The 19,573-nt window shown below is 48.1% G+C and overlaps 1 protein-coding gene across 28 annotated transcripts in view; it reads left to right on the top strand.

Annotated features, from left to right (window-relative positions):
• The window catches only part of OBSCN (obscurin, cytoskeletal calmodulin and titin-interacting RhoGEF), a 622,289-nt gene that overhangs the window by 110,000 nt on the left and 492,716 nt on the right, over positions 1-19,573 (top strand). For all 28 annotated transcript variants that reach the window (XM_040431714.1, XM_040431713.1, XM_040431717.1 and 25 more), the window contains 2 exons: positions 3,710-3,985; positions 4,315-4,590. In XM_040431714.1, coding sequence (XP_040287648.1) covers positions 3,710-3,985; positions 4,315-4,590 — 552 coding nt within the window. The remainder of the gene's footprint in view (positions 1-3,709; positions 3,986-4,314; positions 4,591-19,573) is intronic.

Raw genomic sequence — 19,573 nt, 5'->3', positions numbered from 1 at the left:
GTGGGTCATCTGTTGTCGGTGGTATCACAGGCTCAGAGAGGCTCCTCTTGTATCCAGGTACTGAGAGATGGCAGAGGGAATAGTAGCCAGGACACAAAAGGAATATTAGATATTCTAAAAAGCTTTTATGTATCTTTGTATGCTTCCACTGGATCTAGTTCTGAGGAGGCTCTGAATGATTTCCTGGGGGAGGCACAGCTATCGAGGCTGTCAGAGGAGGATAGAGAAAGGCTGGAAGAGCCGATTTCACTGGAAGAACTGGAGGCTGCGCTTGGGGGTATGGCGAATGGTAAGGCGCCTGGAGCTGATGGCCTCCCAGTGGAGGTGTATAAAAAGCTGCAAGGGACATTACTTCCTGAATTACTTAAGGTGTTTGAGCACTCATTGGAGGCAGGTTCGTTACCACATTCGATGCAGGAAGCTATAATTGTGGTTATACCTAAACCTGGAAAGGATCCTAAAATACCGGATTCCTACAGACCAATTTCACTTCTCACGGCTGATGTTAAGCTCCTGGCGAAGGTGTTGGCGAACAGGCTGTCCAAGGTGATTCTGACCATAGTACACCCGGACCAAACGGGGTTCATGCCAGGGAAATCGACTGCTATTAATCTTCGTAGGCTGTACACTAGTTTAAATATTCCGGCGGATAACAGTGGAGACAGGGCCTTACTTGCGCTTGACGCCGCTAAGGCGTTTGACAGTGTGGAATGGAGGTACTTGTGGGGGGTCCTGAGAACTATGGGCTTTGGAGAGCGGTTCATTCAGTGGGTACAGGTCCTGTATTCTAGTCCTAAGGCGAGAATCAGAGCTAATGGAGGGTTGTCAGATTGTTTCGCTCTGGCTAGGGGCTCCAGGCAGGGATGCCCACTGTCGCCCTTATTGTTTGCTCTTGCAATAGAGCCGCTCGCGGCGCATATCCGCTTATCAACAAATATAGTGGGGTTTAGATACGGTGGGCTGCACAATAAAATGGCTATGTACGCTGATGACACTCTACTTTTTATGGGCGATACTGGTGCGTCCCTGGATGCGGCCATGGCATTGATTGACAGATTTGGTAGCTTCTCTGGACTTCGGATAAATTGGCAAAAATCCTCTTTGATGCCAATAGATGGGCAGGCTTTGTCAGGCAGACAAGTAGATAGTCGGGTTCCTTGGGTGGATAAATTTAAATATCTGGGATTGCATATAACTATCGGATTTTGAAGACCTTAATCTGTCCCCATTGCTGGCTACTTTTAGGCTTAAAGTGAGGTCATGGTGTAGACTCTTTCTTTCGGTGGTAGGTAGAGTTAACCTTTTAAAAATGGTTATGATGCCCCAGTTGCTCTATGTGCTGAATAATGCTCCCGTATGGATACCCCAGGATAGATTCAAGAAAATTCACTCTATATTTAGGGATCTTACTTGGAAGTATGGACAGGCTAGGATTAAACTGGAGACATTGCAGTATCCTAAGTCGGAAGGGGGCCTGGCTGTCCCTAACGCATGGATTTATTTTCTGGCTTCCCAATGTCAGCATTTTAAGGGATGGATTGATCTACAAGCACCGGACATGACGGGGCAGATATTGCAACACTGGTTGGGCAGTCGTGACCTCATGGGCATTCTGGAAGGCTCAGGAATGCATGCTGGGAGGGAAAAACTTCCTCTTATTGAACTTATGAAAAAAGTTTGGGCAAAGGTGAAGCAGCTAAGAGGTGTAGGTGGAATTAGTGAACTTTCCCCTATTGGAAAGAATCTCCTGTTGTCCGAATTATTTGCCATACCAGGACTTAGGAACTGGGAAACTTATGGAGTGACGAGAATTGGCCAATTAATTAAGGACAAGATATGTAAGTCATTTCAAAACCTGCAGCAGGAATTTAGTATTCCTAGGGGGTGGTTTTATAAATATCTACAGGTGAGGCATGCCCTTGAGGTCACACTGCGGAAAGGATGTGTGATAGCTCAAATGGAGGGGGTTCATAAGCTTGTTCTTCCGACAGGTGGGGGAAAAAGAGGGTTAATATCACAGGTGTATGCTCTTTTACTGGAAAAATTCTTAGAGGGGTTTCCGCTTTCAAGAATGAAAAAATGGGAGGCTGACGTGGGGGATATGTCTAAAGATAAGTGGGAAGATATACTGGAAGGGGTCCCCAAGGTGTCCCTGAGCGAACAGGGCAAATTGTCCCAATTATTTATTATACACAGAGTGTACAAAACACCGGTGTTCCTAAAAAAGGTTGGAGTAAGAAGTGATGACAAGTGTCCAAAGTGTATGGAAGAGGGTGCGGATTTGTTACATATGCTGTGGTCTTGTCCAGTAGTTGGTAATTATTGGGAGGATGTTAGAAATATGATTAATAGCAAAATGACATTGAAAATTCAAAAAGACCCTAAGGTGTGTTTTCTGGGGTATGTGTCTGAGATTGGAGGGACTGAATCGGTCAAGGTCGTTGTGGGGAGATTGCTATATGTGGCCAGGAAACTGATTGCTATGAGGTGGATCCAGGGGAGTCCGCCCACACTGAGTGAGTTTGAACGGAAGGTGCATGACATGCTGATACTTGAAAAAGGGGTGTATGTGAAGAGAGGATGTCCTCAGAAGTTTGATAAAATGTGGAATGAATGGTTATCTCATACTCATGTGGTTATATAGGCTCGTGATGGTCAAGACCAGTTGTCAGGAAGGGGGGGGGGGGGGGGTTAGGGTAGGGTGGGGGGGAGGGATGTTGGGGAGGTTCAGATATTGGTAATTCTCTGTCTCAAGTATTTGTTTTAGCAAGTGTACACGTAATGTATAGATACTTGATAAAACTGTGTGTTGGTACTTCTATGATTACTGTTGTACACTGATTCCACACGGTGGATAAAGCAAAGAAAAAATACAACGTATTGTTTTATGTTATATTCTGTATTTATTGGTTCAATAAAAACGATTTGATTTAAAAAAAAAAAACTTTTGAAAACCTTGTATCATCTTCTTTTCACCTCACACAGACTTGGACTTTGTGTTGGTAAAATCCCAATAAAATACATTTAAGTTTGTGGGGATAATGTGAAAAAATGTGGAAAAGTTCAAGAATTAGGAACTGAATACTTTTTTAAGGCACTGTAATTTCTGGCATCAAATATAAATATTAGTTTGATTCTTGTCACATTTAAATATCACTATCATGTATACTTTGTGGCACCTGATATAAATGTTACTATCATGTATAATTCCTGGTATCAGATATGAATCCTTGTAATCCTTATATACTTGGCATAACATTCAGATATTTGCCCCATGTATAACTGTTGGTATCACCTAATCTACAGAAGACTGGACAGGTACTGGAAGAATATTGTATAAGATATAACAACCAGTGACGAGTGGCAGGGGCAATATTCAAATTTGCGATATTTTGTGAATATTTGGGCGAATATTAGTCATATATTCGTGAATTTGTGATCTCCAGTCATTATTTCCTTGATTGCGAAAATCTGCAATCGGAAAATTTGAGATACGAAAATTTGCGATCAACACTACTCCTAAAGTCAAAGATGTTGCAGCCTTCTCATTGGCCCACAAGCAAGAAGCAGTGAGGGATCATGGGTACTGATGAAAAAAAATCTAGAATATTCGCGATTACGAAGATATAGCACTATATTCTAGATATTAGCGAATTCTCAAAGTGCCAATATTCGCATTCGTATATATAACAACCTCTTCTTTCTCTAGAACCAGAGCCGGCCTTCATCAACCAGGACAAGGTCCAGAAGGAGGTGGTGGCCGAACTGACGGAGAGCGCCGTCCTGAGCTGTGAGGTCTCTGATGTGAAGACAGAGGTGAAATGGTACAAGGACGGGAAGCTGATCACCTCCAGCAAGAAACTGAGGATAGAGACCGAGGGCAAATACCGGCGTCTGGTGGTGGAGCAGGTGGAGAAGAAAGACGCCGGAGAGTACAGCTGTGAGGTGGCCGGGCAGAAGATCAGCTTCAAAGTCAACGTCAAAGGTTGGTTGGGTTTCTATTGACTAGGCACCAGATATAAATCTTAGTATTATGTAAATTCCTGACACCAGATATAACTTTTGGTATGCTGTATAATTCTTGACATCATATGTAAATCTTAGTGTCATGTATAATTCCTGGCAACAGATGTAAATTTTAGCATCATTTATAATTCCTGGTCCCAGATATAATTCTTAGAATTCTGTATAATTCTTGTCATAACATTCAGATATTTGCCCCATGTATAACTGTTGGTATCACCTAATCTACAGAAGACTGGACAGGTACTGGAAGAATATTGTATAAGATATAATGTCCTCTTCTTTCTCTAGAACCAGAGCCGGCCTTCATCAACCAGGACAAGGTCCAGAAGGAGGTGGTGGCAAAACTGACGGAGAGCGCCGTCCTGAGCTGTGAGGTCTCTGATGGAAAGACGGAGGTGAAATGGTACAAGGACGGGAAGCTGATCACCTCCAGCAAGAAACTGAGGATAGAGACTGAGGGCAAATACCGGCGTCTGGTGGTGGAGCAGGTGGAGAAGAAAGACGCCGGAGAGTACAGCTGTGAGGTGGCCGGGCAGAAGATCAGCTTCAAAGTCAACGTCAAAGGTTGGTTGCGTTTCTATTGTTCATTATAGGACATGGTCAAAAATCATAGTCAAGTATCAGAATAATGCCAGTGTAACACCTGACCCTGATATTGTCACGGATGATGGTGCAGAAAGCTGGAACTTATAAATAAACATCCGATTGGCTTGATCCTAAACTAAGGAGCATATGGGTGAGCCCTATAAAACCCCTAGAGCTCTCCCTGACTGCTATGCCCATGCAAGGGTCTCTATGGTAGACGATTGCATGCCCACGTACTTAATACTGTGTGACACCTGAAAACCCTATAATAGTGAGGGAACACAACCACCTGCTCCCTGCACTTAATACGGACGGAGTCAGGGTCACTTAGAATCAAGCCAGCAAGGAAACACAATAAATGAAAAGACTTATCTCAGGAAACAGCAGCAGCAGCCTCCAGCAGGGAACACCTCATCCAGGAAGTAGTATAAACCGCAAAGTGAGGCAGTATGGGAGTGAATATAAAGGGAGACAATTAGTCTAAATAGGTGACAGCTGGGAGAAAGAAAGGAGATGACAAAGTGAAACAAAAACAAAGAACGTCATGCAAGAGGTAGAGAAGAACGTCTGCCAGAGCTACAGAACTGGTAGTGACAGTACCCCTCCCTCTACGGGTGGAATCCGGACACTCAGAGCCCACCTTCTCAGGATTATACCTATGGAAAGCCCTGAGGAGACGAGTGGCCTTAATGTCCGCCACTGGGACCCACATCCTCTCCTCAGGACCATAACCCTCCCAATGAACGAGGTACTGGAGAGAACCGCGGATAATGCGAGAATCCACAATCCTAGAGACCTGAAATTCAAGATTACCATCAACAACAATCGGAGGAGGAGGCAAAGAGGAGGGTACACTGGGTTGGACATAAGGTTTTAATAGGGACCTGTGAAAAACATTATGGATCTTCCAAGTCTGAGGAAGATCAAGACGGAAGGCAACGGGATTGATGACGGACAAGATCTTGTAAGGCCCAATAAACTTAGGACCCAACTTCCAGGAGGGAAACTTCAGTTTGATATTCTTTGTAGACAACCACACCAGATCACACACATTCAGGTCTGGACCAGGCACACGTTCTGTCCCAAACTGCGGATGAAAGCCATATGCACCAAAAAATGTGACTTATCAGAGGACTCCTGGCGACGGTTATTTAAAGCAAACTCAGCAAGGGACAAAAAAGAACACCAATCCTCCTGATTCTCCGCCACAAAACAGCGCAGATATGTCTCCAGATTCTGATTGACGCGCTCTGTCTGGCCATTCGACTGTGGGTGAAAAGCAGAAGAGAACGACAACCGAATCCCCAAGCGAGAACAGAAGGCCTTCCAGAATCTGGAAACAAATTGCGTGCCCCTATCAGAAACGATGTCTGAAGGAATCCCATGCAATTTAACAATGTGATCAACAAACGCTTGAGCCAACGTCTTAGCATTGGGCAACCCAGGAAAGGGAATGAAATGCGCCATTTTGCTAAAATGGTCCACTACCACCAAAATCACAGTCTTCCCCGAGGAACGAGGCAGGTCCGTAATGAAGTCCATGGACAGATGCGTCCAAGGACGGGAAGGAATGGGTAACGGGAGGAGAGAACCCGATGGCCGTGAATGAGGGACCTTGGCACGAGCTCAGGTCTCGCAGGTTGCCACAAAACCCTCAACCGTCTTACGAAGAGCCGGCCACTAGAATCTCAGAGCAATGAGATCCACTGTGGCTCTACTCCCCGGGTGCCCAGCAAGGACCGTATCGTGGTGCTCCTTAAAAACCTTGTGTCGTAAAGCGAGAGGCACAAACAACCTCCCAGGAATACAAAGATCAGGAGCCTCTGCCTGGGCTGCCTGAACCTCTGCCTCTAAATCAGGATAAAGAGCACAGACGACCACCTCTTCAGCCAAAATGGGACCCGGGTCTTCAAAGTTCCCCCCTCCCGGAAAACAACTTGACAGGGCATCCGCCTTCAGATTCTTAACCCCAGGGCGGAACGTGACAACAAAATTAAACCTAGAGAAGAACAAAGACCATCTGGCCTGTCTCTGGTTCAGACGCTTGGCCGATTCCAAGTAGGCCAGATTCTTATGGTCGGTAAACACAGTAATAGGGTGTCTGGCTCCCCCTAACCAATGGCGCCATTCCTCAAAAGCTAATTTGATGGCCAACAACTCCCTATCTCCCACATCGTAATTTCTCTCTGCAGAAGAGAGTTTCCTTGAGAAAAAGGCACACGGTCGCCATTTGGCAGGAGAGGGACCCTGAGATAAGACCGCACCCACACCCACCTCAGAAGCGTCCACCTCAACAATAAAAGTTAGAGAGACATCAGGTTGTACCAAAATGGGAGCGGAAGCAAAACTCTCTTTGATACTATAAAAGGCTTTAAGCGCATCTACCGACCACGAGGAAAAATCTACCCCCTTTTTAGTCATATCAGTGAGTGGCTTAACAACAGAGGAATAATTCAAAATGAACTTTCTGTAATAATTGGCAAAACCCAAAAACCGCATCAGCGCCTTCTGATTCTCAGGAAGCTCCCAATCAAGCACAGCGCAGACCTTCTCAGGGTCCATGCGAAAACCAGAAGCGGAGAGAAGAAGACCCAGAAATTGAATCTCCGGAACCGCAAACACACATTTTGCCAGTTTAGCGTACAATTTATTCTCCCGCAGAATCAGCAAGACCTGAGGTGGTCCCGATGAGTCTTGAAATCAGGAGAAAAAATCTAAATGTCATCTAGATACACCAGTACAAATTTCCCCATTAAATGATAAAAATGCTGTTCACAAAATGTTGGAAGACGGCCGGAGCATTCATCAAACCAAAGGGCATAACCAAATTCTCAAAATGACCCTCAGGGGTATTGAAGGCCGTCTTCCATTCGTCCCCTTCCCTGACCCTGACTAGGTTGTATGCCCCTCTTAAATCCAACTTAGAAAAAACTTTAGCCCCAACAATCTGGTTAAACAGGTCCGGGATCAGAGGAAGCGGATATGGGTCACGAATCGTGATACGGTTCAGCTCCCTGAAATCCAGACAAGGTCTTTGTAACGGATCTCCTGGCACCCCGACCGGGTACCTCCGTTGATAAATGCTCCCAGTGCCTCCCGAGGACTCCAAGCACTCCGCTCGACACCGATACCACCACAGGAACCAGGAACAGCTCTTACAAGAGCTAGGAGTAATAGCCAGGGGAGTATACACGTATAGCAATCCCCACACACATGAGACAAGGCTCTATGTTGAGTGTAAAACAGGCACACTTTATTGAGGGCCACGCACCCGTATTTATGCAGGTCCCCATCTGGTGGACACTCCCCTAGGGGGCCAGATGGAAGACTGTGACACAGGACAGATATGTAGCAATTCAGGATACACAGACACAATACATCCCCACAATGTATCATGGTTTCCTCCTCTCTGCCCTGGAGACACCCGAGGAGTAATTCAATTATCTCTCAGGACAAAGGGAAATCGCCAATACACATGTGGGGACAACAGGACAGAAATCACCATTTAAACATACAATGTCACAACCCTTACAGTAAACACAGACATTTAACATAACCCCAGATAGCTCAAGTCTGAGTGCATATCATTAGGTGAATTGCACTCAGACTACATGAATACAATAAAATTAGCTATCTGGGTACCCTCACATAACATACAATAGAATTCCAAAGACAGATGGTTCTGTCACACACCTCAAAACCCCACATATCCCCATAATGTATACATCCATGGAAGTCACATTTGGCCGACCGCAAGCATGGCTTTCCTGCCCAAAACAGTTCCACAGATTTAAGCTGTGCGGTCAGTCTGTCTTCTCCTTCAAAGTTAGTATGGGCCATAATCCTGAGGCAAGAGGCTGGCAAACAGGCCCCTCCAAAACCCAGTGGCGAGGTTATTTTCGCCACAGTCTTAAAGAACCATCTTTTTTCTTAACAAAAAAAACCCAGCGGCAACAGGTGACTTCGAGGATCGTATGTGTCCCTTTCTCAGGCTCTCAGAGATATAAGCACGCATAGCGACCCTTTCAGGTTGGGAGAGATTGTATAAACGTGATTTTGGCAGCTTGGCGCCTGGGATGAGATTAATAGGGCAATCGTACTCCCGATGAGGGGGGAGCTCCTGGACACCACTCTCGGAAAACACATCCAAAAATTCAGAGAGAAAAGATGGCACAGTCTTGGTAGAGACCTCTGAAAGAGACGCCGTGAGGCAATTCTCTCTGCAAGACTCACTCCAACCATTTATTTGCCTCGCTTGCCAATCAATGGTGGGGTTATGTTTAATGAGCCAGGGTAGCCCCAACACTAGAGGAGTAGGTAATCCGCTTAAGACGAAACACGACATATCCTCAACATGAGCGTCACCCACAGTCAAACGGATATTGTGAACTATGCCCTTTAACGAACTTTGAGAAAGTGGAGCGGAATCGATAGCAAAAACAGGTATATCCTTTTCCAAAGTGCACACCTGGAAACCATGCATTATAGCAAATTGATTATCAATGAGATTGACAGCTGCTCCACTATCTACAAAAATCTCACAAACAATGTTCTTGCTCTCTAGCGCCACCCTGGCCGGTAGGAGAAAACGGGAAATACAAGCAAACGGCAAACCTTCAATTTCCGCATAAACCTTGCCAATAGTAGCAAATGGAAAGGTTTTAGAGTTTTTTTTTTCTTTTTGTTTCTTTATTACCCTCAGAAAACTCCCTGAATCTCCTAGAGGGGCAAACATTAGCCAAATTATTTATACCCCCACAAAAGAAACAAACCCTCTGAGAGCTGAATCGTCTACTATCAGAGGCAAGCAAACCCAGCTGCATGGCCTCCTGCTCAGAGGGGATTGAGAGAGACTGAGACCCCTGCGCACTGAATGAGACAGCCCCACTGTCCTTGGACTGAATATGACAGGAAGAAGTGGTCTCTCCTCTCTCTCTAAGATGCCTGTCAATACGAACAGCTAGAGATATGGCAGACTCCAAGGAGATAGGTCTCTCATGAAAAGCAAATGCATCTTTCAATCTTTCCGAAAGACTATGGCAAAATTGACTTCGGAGTGCAGCATCATTCCAGCCAGTATCAGCTGCCCATCTCCGAAATTCAGAACAATATATCTCTGCGGACTGTTTACCCTGGCATAAAAGACGCAGTTTAGATTCAGCCAGAGCAATACGATCCGGGTCATCATTGTAGCCCCAGGGCTACAAAAGATTCATCCACCGATCGGAGGGGCCGTGCCCCCACCGGCAGCGAAAAGGCCCAAGACTGAGCGTTATCCCTGAGCAGCGAGATGATGATCCCCACCCTGTGCTCCTCATCACCAGAGGAATGGGGAAGTAGGCGAAAATGGAGTTTGCAAGCCTCTCTAAAGCAAACAAAATTCTCACTCGGAACAAACTCCATGAACGCCAGCAGAACCGGTCACCTGAAACTGAGACACAGATTTACGGAGATCTGCTACCTCCAGCGAAAGACCTTGCATGCGGTCAATTAAGGCTGAAACCGGATCCATGCTTAAGACGGTTATGGCGGTTTATAATGTCACGGATGATGTTGCAGAAAGCTGGAACTTATAAATAAACGACCGACTGGCTTGATCCCAAACTAAGGAGCATATGGGTGAGCCCTATAAAACCCTAAAAGCTCTCCCTGACTGCTATGCCCATGCAAGGGTCTCAATGGTAGACAATTGCATGCCCTCGTACCTAGACTGTGTGACACCTGAAAACCCTATAATAGTGAGGGGACACGACCACCGGCTCCCTGCACTTAATACAGACGGAGTCAGGGTCACTTAGAATCAAGCCAGCAAGGAAACGCAAATAAAGGAAAAAGACTTATCTGAGGAAACAGCAGCAGCAGCCTCCAGCAGTGAACACCTCATCCAGGAAGTAGTATAAACCGCAAAGTGAGGCAGTATGAGAGGGAATATAAAGGGAGACGATTATTCTAAATAGGTGACACCTGGGAGAAGGAAAGGAGATGACAAAGTGAAACCAAAACAAAGAACGTCATGCAAGAGGTAGAGAAGGACGTCTGCCAGACCTTCTCACAAAACTGGTGGTGACAGATATCTGACTCTGCCATCTGACTCTGACTTTGATATTTGACTTTGACATTTGAGTTTGACTTATCGTCTTTATAGGTCAGGTTTAAAGTGAGAATGAGTTATAGATATACTGTGTATTTGTATGCTAAATCACACAACCAAAGAAAGTCTATAGCTGATCTTATAGCTCTGTGTCTGAAATTCAATAAGCTGACATATTCAATAAGCAGTCATACATGCACTCTACACATACATGGACCCACTCATACACGCACTCACCACATACATGGACCCAGGGATGTAACTAGAAGTGACTGGGCCCCACAGCGCGCTTCGCACCTCCCTCCTCCTGTGTAAACCCCACTCCTTTGGCACAGTGTATAGGTATACGGTATATTGTGGGGCACAGTGTAGAGGTATACTGTATATTGTGGGGCACAGTGTAGCGGTATACTGTATATTGTGTGGCATAGTGTAGAGGTATACTGTATATTGTGTGGCACAGTGTAGAGGTATACTGTATATTGTGTGGCACAGTGTAGAGGTATACTGTATATTGTGGGGCACAGTGTAGCGGTATACTGTATATTGTGGGGCACAGTGTAGAGATATACTGTATATTGTGTGGCACAGTGTAGAGGTATACTGTATATTGTGGGGCACAGTGTAGAGGTATACTGTATATTGTGGGGCACAGTGTAGAGGTATACTGTATATTGTGGGGCACAGTGTAGAGGTATACTGTATATTGTGGGGCACAGTGTAGCGGTATACTGTATATTGTGGGGCACAGTGTAGCGGTATACTGTATATTGTGTGGCACAGTGTAGAGGTATACTGTATATTGTGGGGCACAGTGTAGAGGTATACTGTATATTGTGGGGCACAGTGTAGAGGTATACTGTATATTGTGGGGCACAGTGTAGAGGTATACTGTATATTGTGGGGCACAGTGTAGCGGTATACTGTATATTGTGTGGCACAGTGTAGAGGTATACTGTATATTGTGTGGCACAGTGTAGAGGTATACTGTATATTGTGTGGCACAGTGTAGGCTATATGTGTATAACAAACATATTTCACATGAAAACTTACAATTACTTGGCTTGGCCCTTGGGGATCTCGGACGCCACTTCCACACTTGGCCGGGAACTCGGCGGAGCTGATGTGCTTTATCCTAATGAGAAAGATTTCATAATAAGGATTTGGAGAAGGGGCAGAGGGATAGCAGAGCAGGGAGAGGCTGGTGCTGCTACTAGGGGGTCATACCATGGGGGAGTAATAAAGACCACCATAATGCCCCCCCAGTAGAAATAATTCTCCTTATAATGTGACAGTGCAAAAATACCCCCTTGTAATGCCCCCAGTTGAGCTAATGTCCCCATAGTGCCCCCATAATGTCCCAGTATAAAATACCCCTATATAGTGCCCCCATTAAATTCCCCCATAGTGTTCCTCTCCCCCCTTCCTGCTAGTGCCCCCCATAATGTACCAGTATAAAATGCCCCATATATAGTGCCCCAGTAGATGCCCCTCAGTGTCCGGCCTCTGATAGGCTGCCGGCCTAGTGTCCCCCATAATGCCCCCAATAATGTGCCAGTAAGTGTCCCCATAGATGCCCCCCCATCATGTGCCAGTATCATAGTGCCAAACCCACCCATGTGCCAGTATCAAGTGCCTCTCTCTCCCCCCCCATGTCCCAGTATCATAGTGCCTTCCCCCCAAAAAAAGTGGCAGTATCAAGTGCCTCTCCCCCCCATGTGCCAGTATCATAGTGCCAAACCCACCCATGTGCCAGTATCAAGTGCCAACCCCCCCCCACGTGCCAGTATCAAGTGCCTCTCTCCCCCCCATGTGCCAGTATCAAGTGTCTCTCTCCTTCCCACCCCCCATGTGCCAATATCATAGTGCCAAACCCCCCCATGTGCCAGTATCAAGTGCCTCTCTCTTCCCCCCCCATGTCCCAGTATCATAGTGCCATCTCCCCCCCCAAAAAAAGTGCCAGTATCAAGTGCCTCTTTCACCCCCCCATGTGCCAGTATCATAGTGCCAAACCCCCCCTCCCACGTGCCAGTATCAAGTGCCAAACCCCCCCTCCCACGTGCCAGTATCAAGTGCCTCTCTCCCCCCCCCCCCATGTGCCAGTATCAGGTGCCAACCCCTCCCCCCCAATGTGCCAGACCAGTATCAGGTGCCAACCCCAGCATCAAGTGCCTCTCTCCCCCCCACCCATGTCCCAGTATCATAGTGCCATCTCCCCCCCCCCAAAAAAGTGCCAGTATCAAGTGCCTCTCCCACCCCCCCATGTGCCAGTATCAGGTGCCAACCCCCCTCCCCCATGTGCCAGTATCAAGTGCCTCCCGCTCCCCCCATGGCAGTAACAGTCGGGTATTAAAAAAATAAACACTTCTACTTACCTCCATGTCAGCGATGCGATGCAGCCTCTTCTTGTGTCCCGCCCTGTATGTCCATATATGGAGTCAGTGCTTGTATTTCAGAAAAGTTTCTGCTGGGATTCGAACCCACAACCTTCTGTATCAGAGGCAAAGCACTTAACCACAAGACCATAAGAGATGCCTTGAGAATGACTGAAAAAATATGAGACTTCTACTGTTATAGCTAGCTAAGTGTACATGTATACACATGACAGCAACCCCAACACACCCAGCACTGCTATATCTCTATATGACAGCTGCATCATCTATATATCTCTAAGTATTGCTATACAGTAGATAGATATATAGAGATATAGCAAAGCTGAGTGTGCTGGGGCAGCTGTCATGTGTATAGATGTAGCACAGCTGGGTGCGTTTGGGCAGCTGTCATGTGTATAGATGTAGCAGAGCTGGGTTTGCTGGGGTAGCTGTCATATATAGAGATATAGTAGAGCTGAGTGTGCTGGTGCAGCTGTCATGTGTATTAGATGTAGCAGAGCTGGGTGTGCTGGGGCAGCTATCATATATAGAGATATAGCAGTGCTGGGTGTGTAGGGGCAACTGTCATGTGTATAGATGTACACTTAGCCAGCTACAACAGTAGAAGTCTCATATTTTTTCAATCAGTTGCAATGCAGCCTTTATGGCTGTGTGGGTAAATGCTTTGCCTCTGATACATGAAGGTTGTGGGTTCGAATCCCAGACACAGGGCCTGGTCTGCTGCTGCTGTGAAGGGGCCCTGAACAACAAGAATCGATCATATTTAACTAACTTGAAAATAAACTGTCACACACACTGCTGCTTCCCCGGTAGTTACGCCACTGCATGGACCCACTCATACACAACATACATGGACGCACTCATACAGGCACTCACAACATACATGGAACGACTCATAAGCAGTCACCAAATATATGGACATGTATACTGTATATATATACACACACACACACACACACATGAACATACAAGTAGTTATACACCTATTCCTACACACAGACACTCACCTTTCCTGTAGACAGCTGACGTCTGGTCCTCACAGGCAGTCTGGAGTAGTAGGTGCCATCACCCCTCTGACGGCAGTGGAGGGGTTAATCAGTAACCTACTATGGGGGAGGGCAGGCATTGCAGAGCTCTGAGTGCTGGAAGACCCTGCTCTACAGTAACTTCACACTGGTGGGTGGGGCTTGATCCCATAGAGTTCTGCTATTGGCTGGCAGCTCATGTCATAGTAAGCTGCCAGCCAATAGAAAACAGAAAGCAGTACTGAGCTCGGCCATAGGAGGAGGAGTAAGGGCCTTTAGTGGGAGGAGCTCCGGCACTGCTGAGGTAAGTGGCCTCTGCTTCTATAAAGTGCAGCAGTTGTGACTAGATCTGATGAAAACATTCAGTACTGCTCTGGGGCCCCTTCTGAGCTTGGGCCCCGAAGCAGTCGCTTCCCCTGCTTCCCTGATAGCTACGCCACTGGCCCTGTGTATGGCAGCTTCAGGCGGGCCCTGTGTATGGCAGCGTCAGGCGGGCCCTGTGTATGGCAGCGTCAGGCGGGCCCTGTGTATGGCAGCGTCAGGCGAGCCCTGTGTTGCTATTGCTATTTCTGCACAGAAGACATTATAGAGGAGACGAGTAATGGCAGAAATAGCAGCCTCATAGTTATGTAGGACTCTGTATTATATATATGAATTACCACATAATTGGTACTCTTCGTCGGCTAAAAATACTCCTCAAAATTGTTAAGAGAAATATTTTTACTCTTCTGGAAAAAATGTAGTGCGACCTCTAATTGTGCTCTCCACAGTGCTGCACCTCCTACATCTCCTCCTCATCTCTGTCTACCATCCTACCTGTGCTCTCCACAGTGCTGCACCCCCTACATCTTCTCCTCATCTCTGTCTACCATCCTACCTGTACTCTCCACAGTGCTGGACCTCCTACATCTCCTCCTCATCTCTGTCTACCATCCTACCTGTGCTCTCCACAGTGCTGCACCCCTACATCTCCTCCTCATCTCTGTCTACCATCCTACCTGTGCTCTCCACAGTGCTGCACCCCCTACATCTCCTCCTTATCTCTGTCTACCATCCTACCTGTGCTCTCCACAGTGCTGCACCCCCTACATCTCCTCCTCATCTCTGTCTACCATCCTACCTGTACTCTCCACAGTGCTGCACCTCCTACATCTCCTCCTCATCTCTGTCTACCATCCTACCTGTGCTCTCCACAGTGCTGCACCCCCTAAATCTCCTCCTCATCTCTGTCTACCATCCTACCTGTGCTCTCCACAGTGCTGCACCCCCTACATCTCCTCCTCATCTCTGTCTACCATCCTACCTGTGCTCTCCACAGTGCTGCACCCCCTAAATCTCCTCCTCATCTCTGTCTACCATCCTACCTGTACTCTCCACAGTGCTGCACCCCCTACATCTCCTCCTCATCTCTGTCTACCATCCTACCTGTACTCTCCACAGTGCTGCACCTCCTACATCTCCTCCTCATCTCTGTCTACCATCCTACCTGTACTCTCCACAGTGCTGCACCTCCTACATCTCCTCCTCATCTCTGTCTACCATCCTACCTGTACTCTCCACAGTGCTGCACCTCCTACATCTCCTCCTCATCTCTGTCTACCATCCTACCTGTGCTCTCCACAGTGCTGCACCTCCTACATCTCCTCCTCATCTCTGTCTACCATCCTACCTGTGCTCTCCACAGTGCTGCACCTCCTACATCTCCTCCTCATCTCTGTCTACCATCCTACCTGTACTCTCCACAGTGCTGCACCCCCTACATCTCCTCCTCATCTCTGTCTACCATCCTACCTGTACTCTCCACAGTGCTGCACCCCCTACATCTCCTCCTCAACTCTGTCTACCATCCTACCTGTGCTCTCCACAGTGCTGCACCTCCTACATCTCCTCCTCATCTCTGTCTACCATCCTACCTGTACTCTCCACAGTGCTGCACCTCCTACATCTCCTCCTCATCTCTGTCTACCATCCTACCTGTGCTCTCCACGGTGCTGCACCTCCTACATCTCCTCCTCATCTCTGTCTACCATCCTACCTGTACTCTCCACAATCCTGCACCTTCTACATCTCCTCCTCATCTCTGTCTACCATCCTACCTGTATTCTCCACAGTGCTGCACCCCTACATCTCCTCCTCATCTCTGTCTACCATCCTACCTGTACTCTCCACAGTGCTGCACCTCCTACATCTCCTCCTCATCTCTGTCTACCATCCTACCTGTACTCTCCACAGTGCTGCACCTCCTACATCTCCTCCTCATCTCTGTCTACCATCCTACCTGTACTCTCCACAGTGCTGCACCCCTACATCTCCTCCTCATCTCTGTCTACCATCTTACCTGTGCTCTCCACAGTGCTGCACCCCCTACATCTCCTCCTCATCTCTGTCTACCATCCTACCTGTACTCTCCACAGTGCTGCACCCCCTACATCTCCTCCTCATCTCTGTCTACCATCCTACCTATGCTCTCCACAGTGCTGCACTTCCTACATCTCCTCCTCATCTGTCTACCATCCTACCTGTACTCTCCACAGTGCTGCACCCCCTACATCTCCTCCTCATCTCTGTCTACCATCCTACCTGTACTCTCCACAGTGCTGCACCCCCTACATCTCCTCCTCATCTCTGTCTACCATCCTACCTGTACTCTCCACAGTGCTGCACCCCCTACATCTCCTCCTCATCTCTGTCTACCATTCTACCCCTGCTCTCCACAGTGCTGCACCTCCTACATCTCCTCCTCATCTCTGTCTACCATCCTACCTGTGCTCTCCACAGTGCTGCACCCCCTACATCTCCACCTCATCTCTGTCTACCATCCTACCTGTACTCTCCACAGTGCTGCACCTCCTACATCTCCTCCCCATCTCTGTCTACCATCCTACCTGTACTCTCCACAGTGCTGCACCCCCTACATCTCCTCCTCATCTCTGTCTACCATCCTACCTGTACTCTCCACAGTGCTGCACCTCCTACATCTCCTCATCTCTGTCTACCATCCTACCTGTGCTCTCCACAGTGCTGCACCTCCTACATCTCCTCCTCATCTCTGTCTACCATCCTACCTGTACTCTCCACAGTGCTGCACCTCCTACATCTCCTCCTCATCTCTGTCTACCATCCTACCTGTGCTCTCCACAGTGCTGCACCCCTACATCTCCTCCTCATCTCTGTCTACCATCCTACCTGTGCTCTCCACAGTGCTGCACCTCCTACATCTCCTCCTCATCTCTGTCTACCATCCTACCTGTACTCTCCACAGTGCTGCACCCCCTACATCTCCTCCCCATCTCTGTCTACCATCCTACCTGTACTCTCCACAGTGCTGCACCCCCTACATCTCCTCCTCATCTCTGTCTACCATCCTACCTGTACTCTCCACAGTGCTGCACCCCCTACATCTCCTCCTCATCTCTGTCTACCATCCTACCTGTACTCTCCACAGTGCTGCACCTCCTACATCTCCTCCTCATCTCTGTCTACCATCCTACCTGTACTCTCCACAGTGCTGCACCTCCTACATCTCCTCCTCATCTCTGTCTACCATCCTACCTGTGCTCTCCACAGTGCTGCACCTCCTACATCTCCTCCTCATCTCTGTCTACCATCCTACCTGTACTCTCCACAGTCCTGCACCCCCTACATCTCCTCCTCATCTCTGTCTACCATCCTACCAGTGCTCTCCACAGTGCTGCACCTCCTACATCTCCTCCTCATCTCTGTCTACCATCCTACCTGTACTCTCCACAGTGCTGCACCCCCTACATCTCCTCCTCATCTCTGTCTACCATCCTACCTGTGCTCTCCACAGTGCTGCACCCCCTACATCTCCTCCTCATCTCTGTCTACCATCCTACCTGTACTCTCCACAGTGCTGCACCCCCTACATCTCCTCCTCATCTCTGTCTACCATCCTACCTGTACTCTCCACAGTGCTGCACCCCTACATCTCCTCCTCATCTCTGTCTACCATCCTACCTGTACTCTCCACAGTGCTGCACCTCCTACATCTCCTCCTCATCTCTGTCTACCATCCTACCTGTACTCTCCACAGTGCTGCACCTCCTACATCTCCTCCTCATCTCTGTCTACCATCCTACCTGTACTCTCCACAGTGCTGCACCTCCTACATCTCCTCATCTCTGTCTACCATCCTACCTGTGCTCTCCACAGTGCTGCACCTCCTACATCTCCTCCTCATCGGTCTACCATCCTACCTGTACTCTCCACAGTGCTGCACCTCCTACATCTCCTCCTCATCTCTGTCTACCATCCTACCTGTACTCTCCACAGTGCTGCACCTCCTACATCTCCTCCTCATCTCTGTCTACCATCCTACCTGTGCTCTCCACAGTGCTGCACCCCTACATCTCCTCCTCATCTCTGTCTACCATCCTAACTGTGCTCTCCACAGTGCTGCACCTCCTACATCTCCTCCTCATCTCTGTCTACCATCCTACCTGTACTCTCAACAGTGCTGCACCCCCTACATCTCCTCCTCATCTCTGTCTACCATCCTACCTGTACTCTCCACAGTGCTGCACCCCTATATCTCCTCCTCATCTCTGTCTACCATCCTACCTGTACTCTCCACAGTGCTGCACCCCCTACATCTCCTCCTCATCTCTGTCTACCATCCTACCTGTACTCTCCACAGTGCTGCACCTCCTACATCTCCTCCTCATCTCTGTCTACCATCCTACCTGTACTCTCCACAGTGCTGCACCTCCTACATCTCCTCCTCATCTCTGTCTACCATCCTACCTGTACTCTCCACAGTGCTGCACCTCCTACATCTCCTACTCATCTCTGTCTACCATCCTACCTGTGCTCTCCACAGTGCTGCACCTCCTACATCTCCTCCTCATCTCTGTCTACCATCCTACCTGTACTCTCCACAGTCCTGCACCCCCTACATCTCCTCCTCATCTCTGTCTACCATCCTACCAGTGCTCTCCACAGTGCTGCACCTCCTACATCTCCTCCTCATCTCTGTCTACCATCCTACCTGTACTCTCCACAGTGCTGCACCCCCTACATCTCCTCCTCATCTCTGTCTACCATCCTACCTGTGCTCTCCACAGTGCTGCACCCCCTACATCTCCTCCTCATCTCTGTCTACCATCCTACCTGTACTCTCCACAGTGCTGCACCCCCTACATCTCCTCCTCATCTCTGTCTACCATCCTACCTGTACTCTCCACAGTGCTGCACCCCTACATCTCCTCCTCATCTCTGTCTACCATCCTACCTGTACTCTCCACAGTGCTGCACCTCCTACATCTCCTCCTCATCTCTGTCTACCATCCTACCTGTACTCTCCACAGTGCTGCACCTCCTACATCTCCTCCTCATCTCTGTCTACCATCCTACCTGTGCTCTCCACAGTGCTGCACCTCCTACATCTCCTCCTCATCTCTGTCTACCATCCTACCTGTGCTCTCCACAGTGCT

The sequence above is a fragment of the Bufo bufo genome, chromosome 5, assembly GCF_905171765.1.
Source record: "Bufo bufo chromosome 5, aBufBuf1.1, whole genome shotgun sequence".
NCBI classification, from domain to species: domain Eukaryota; kingdom Metazoa; phylum Chordata; class Amphibia; order Anura; family Bufonidae; genus Bufo; species Bufo bufo.
Note: the sequence above shows the minus strand (reverse complement) of the source record. Positions and strands in the feature narration are given on the sequence as shown.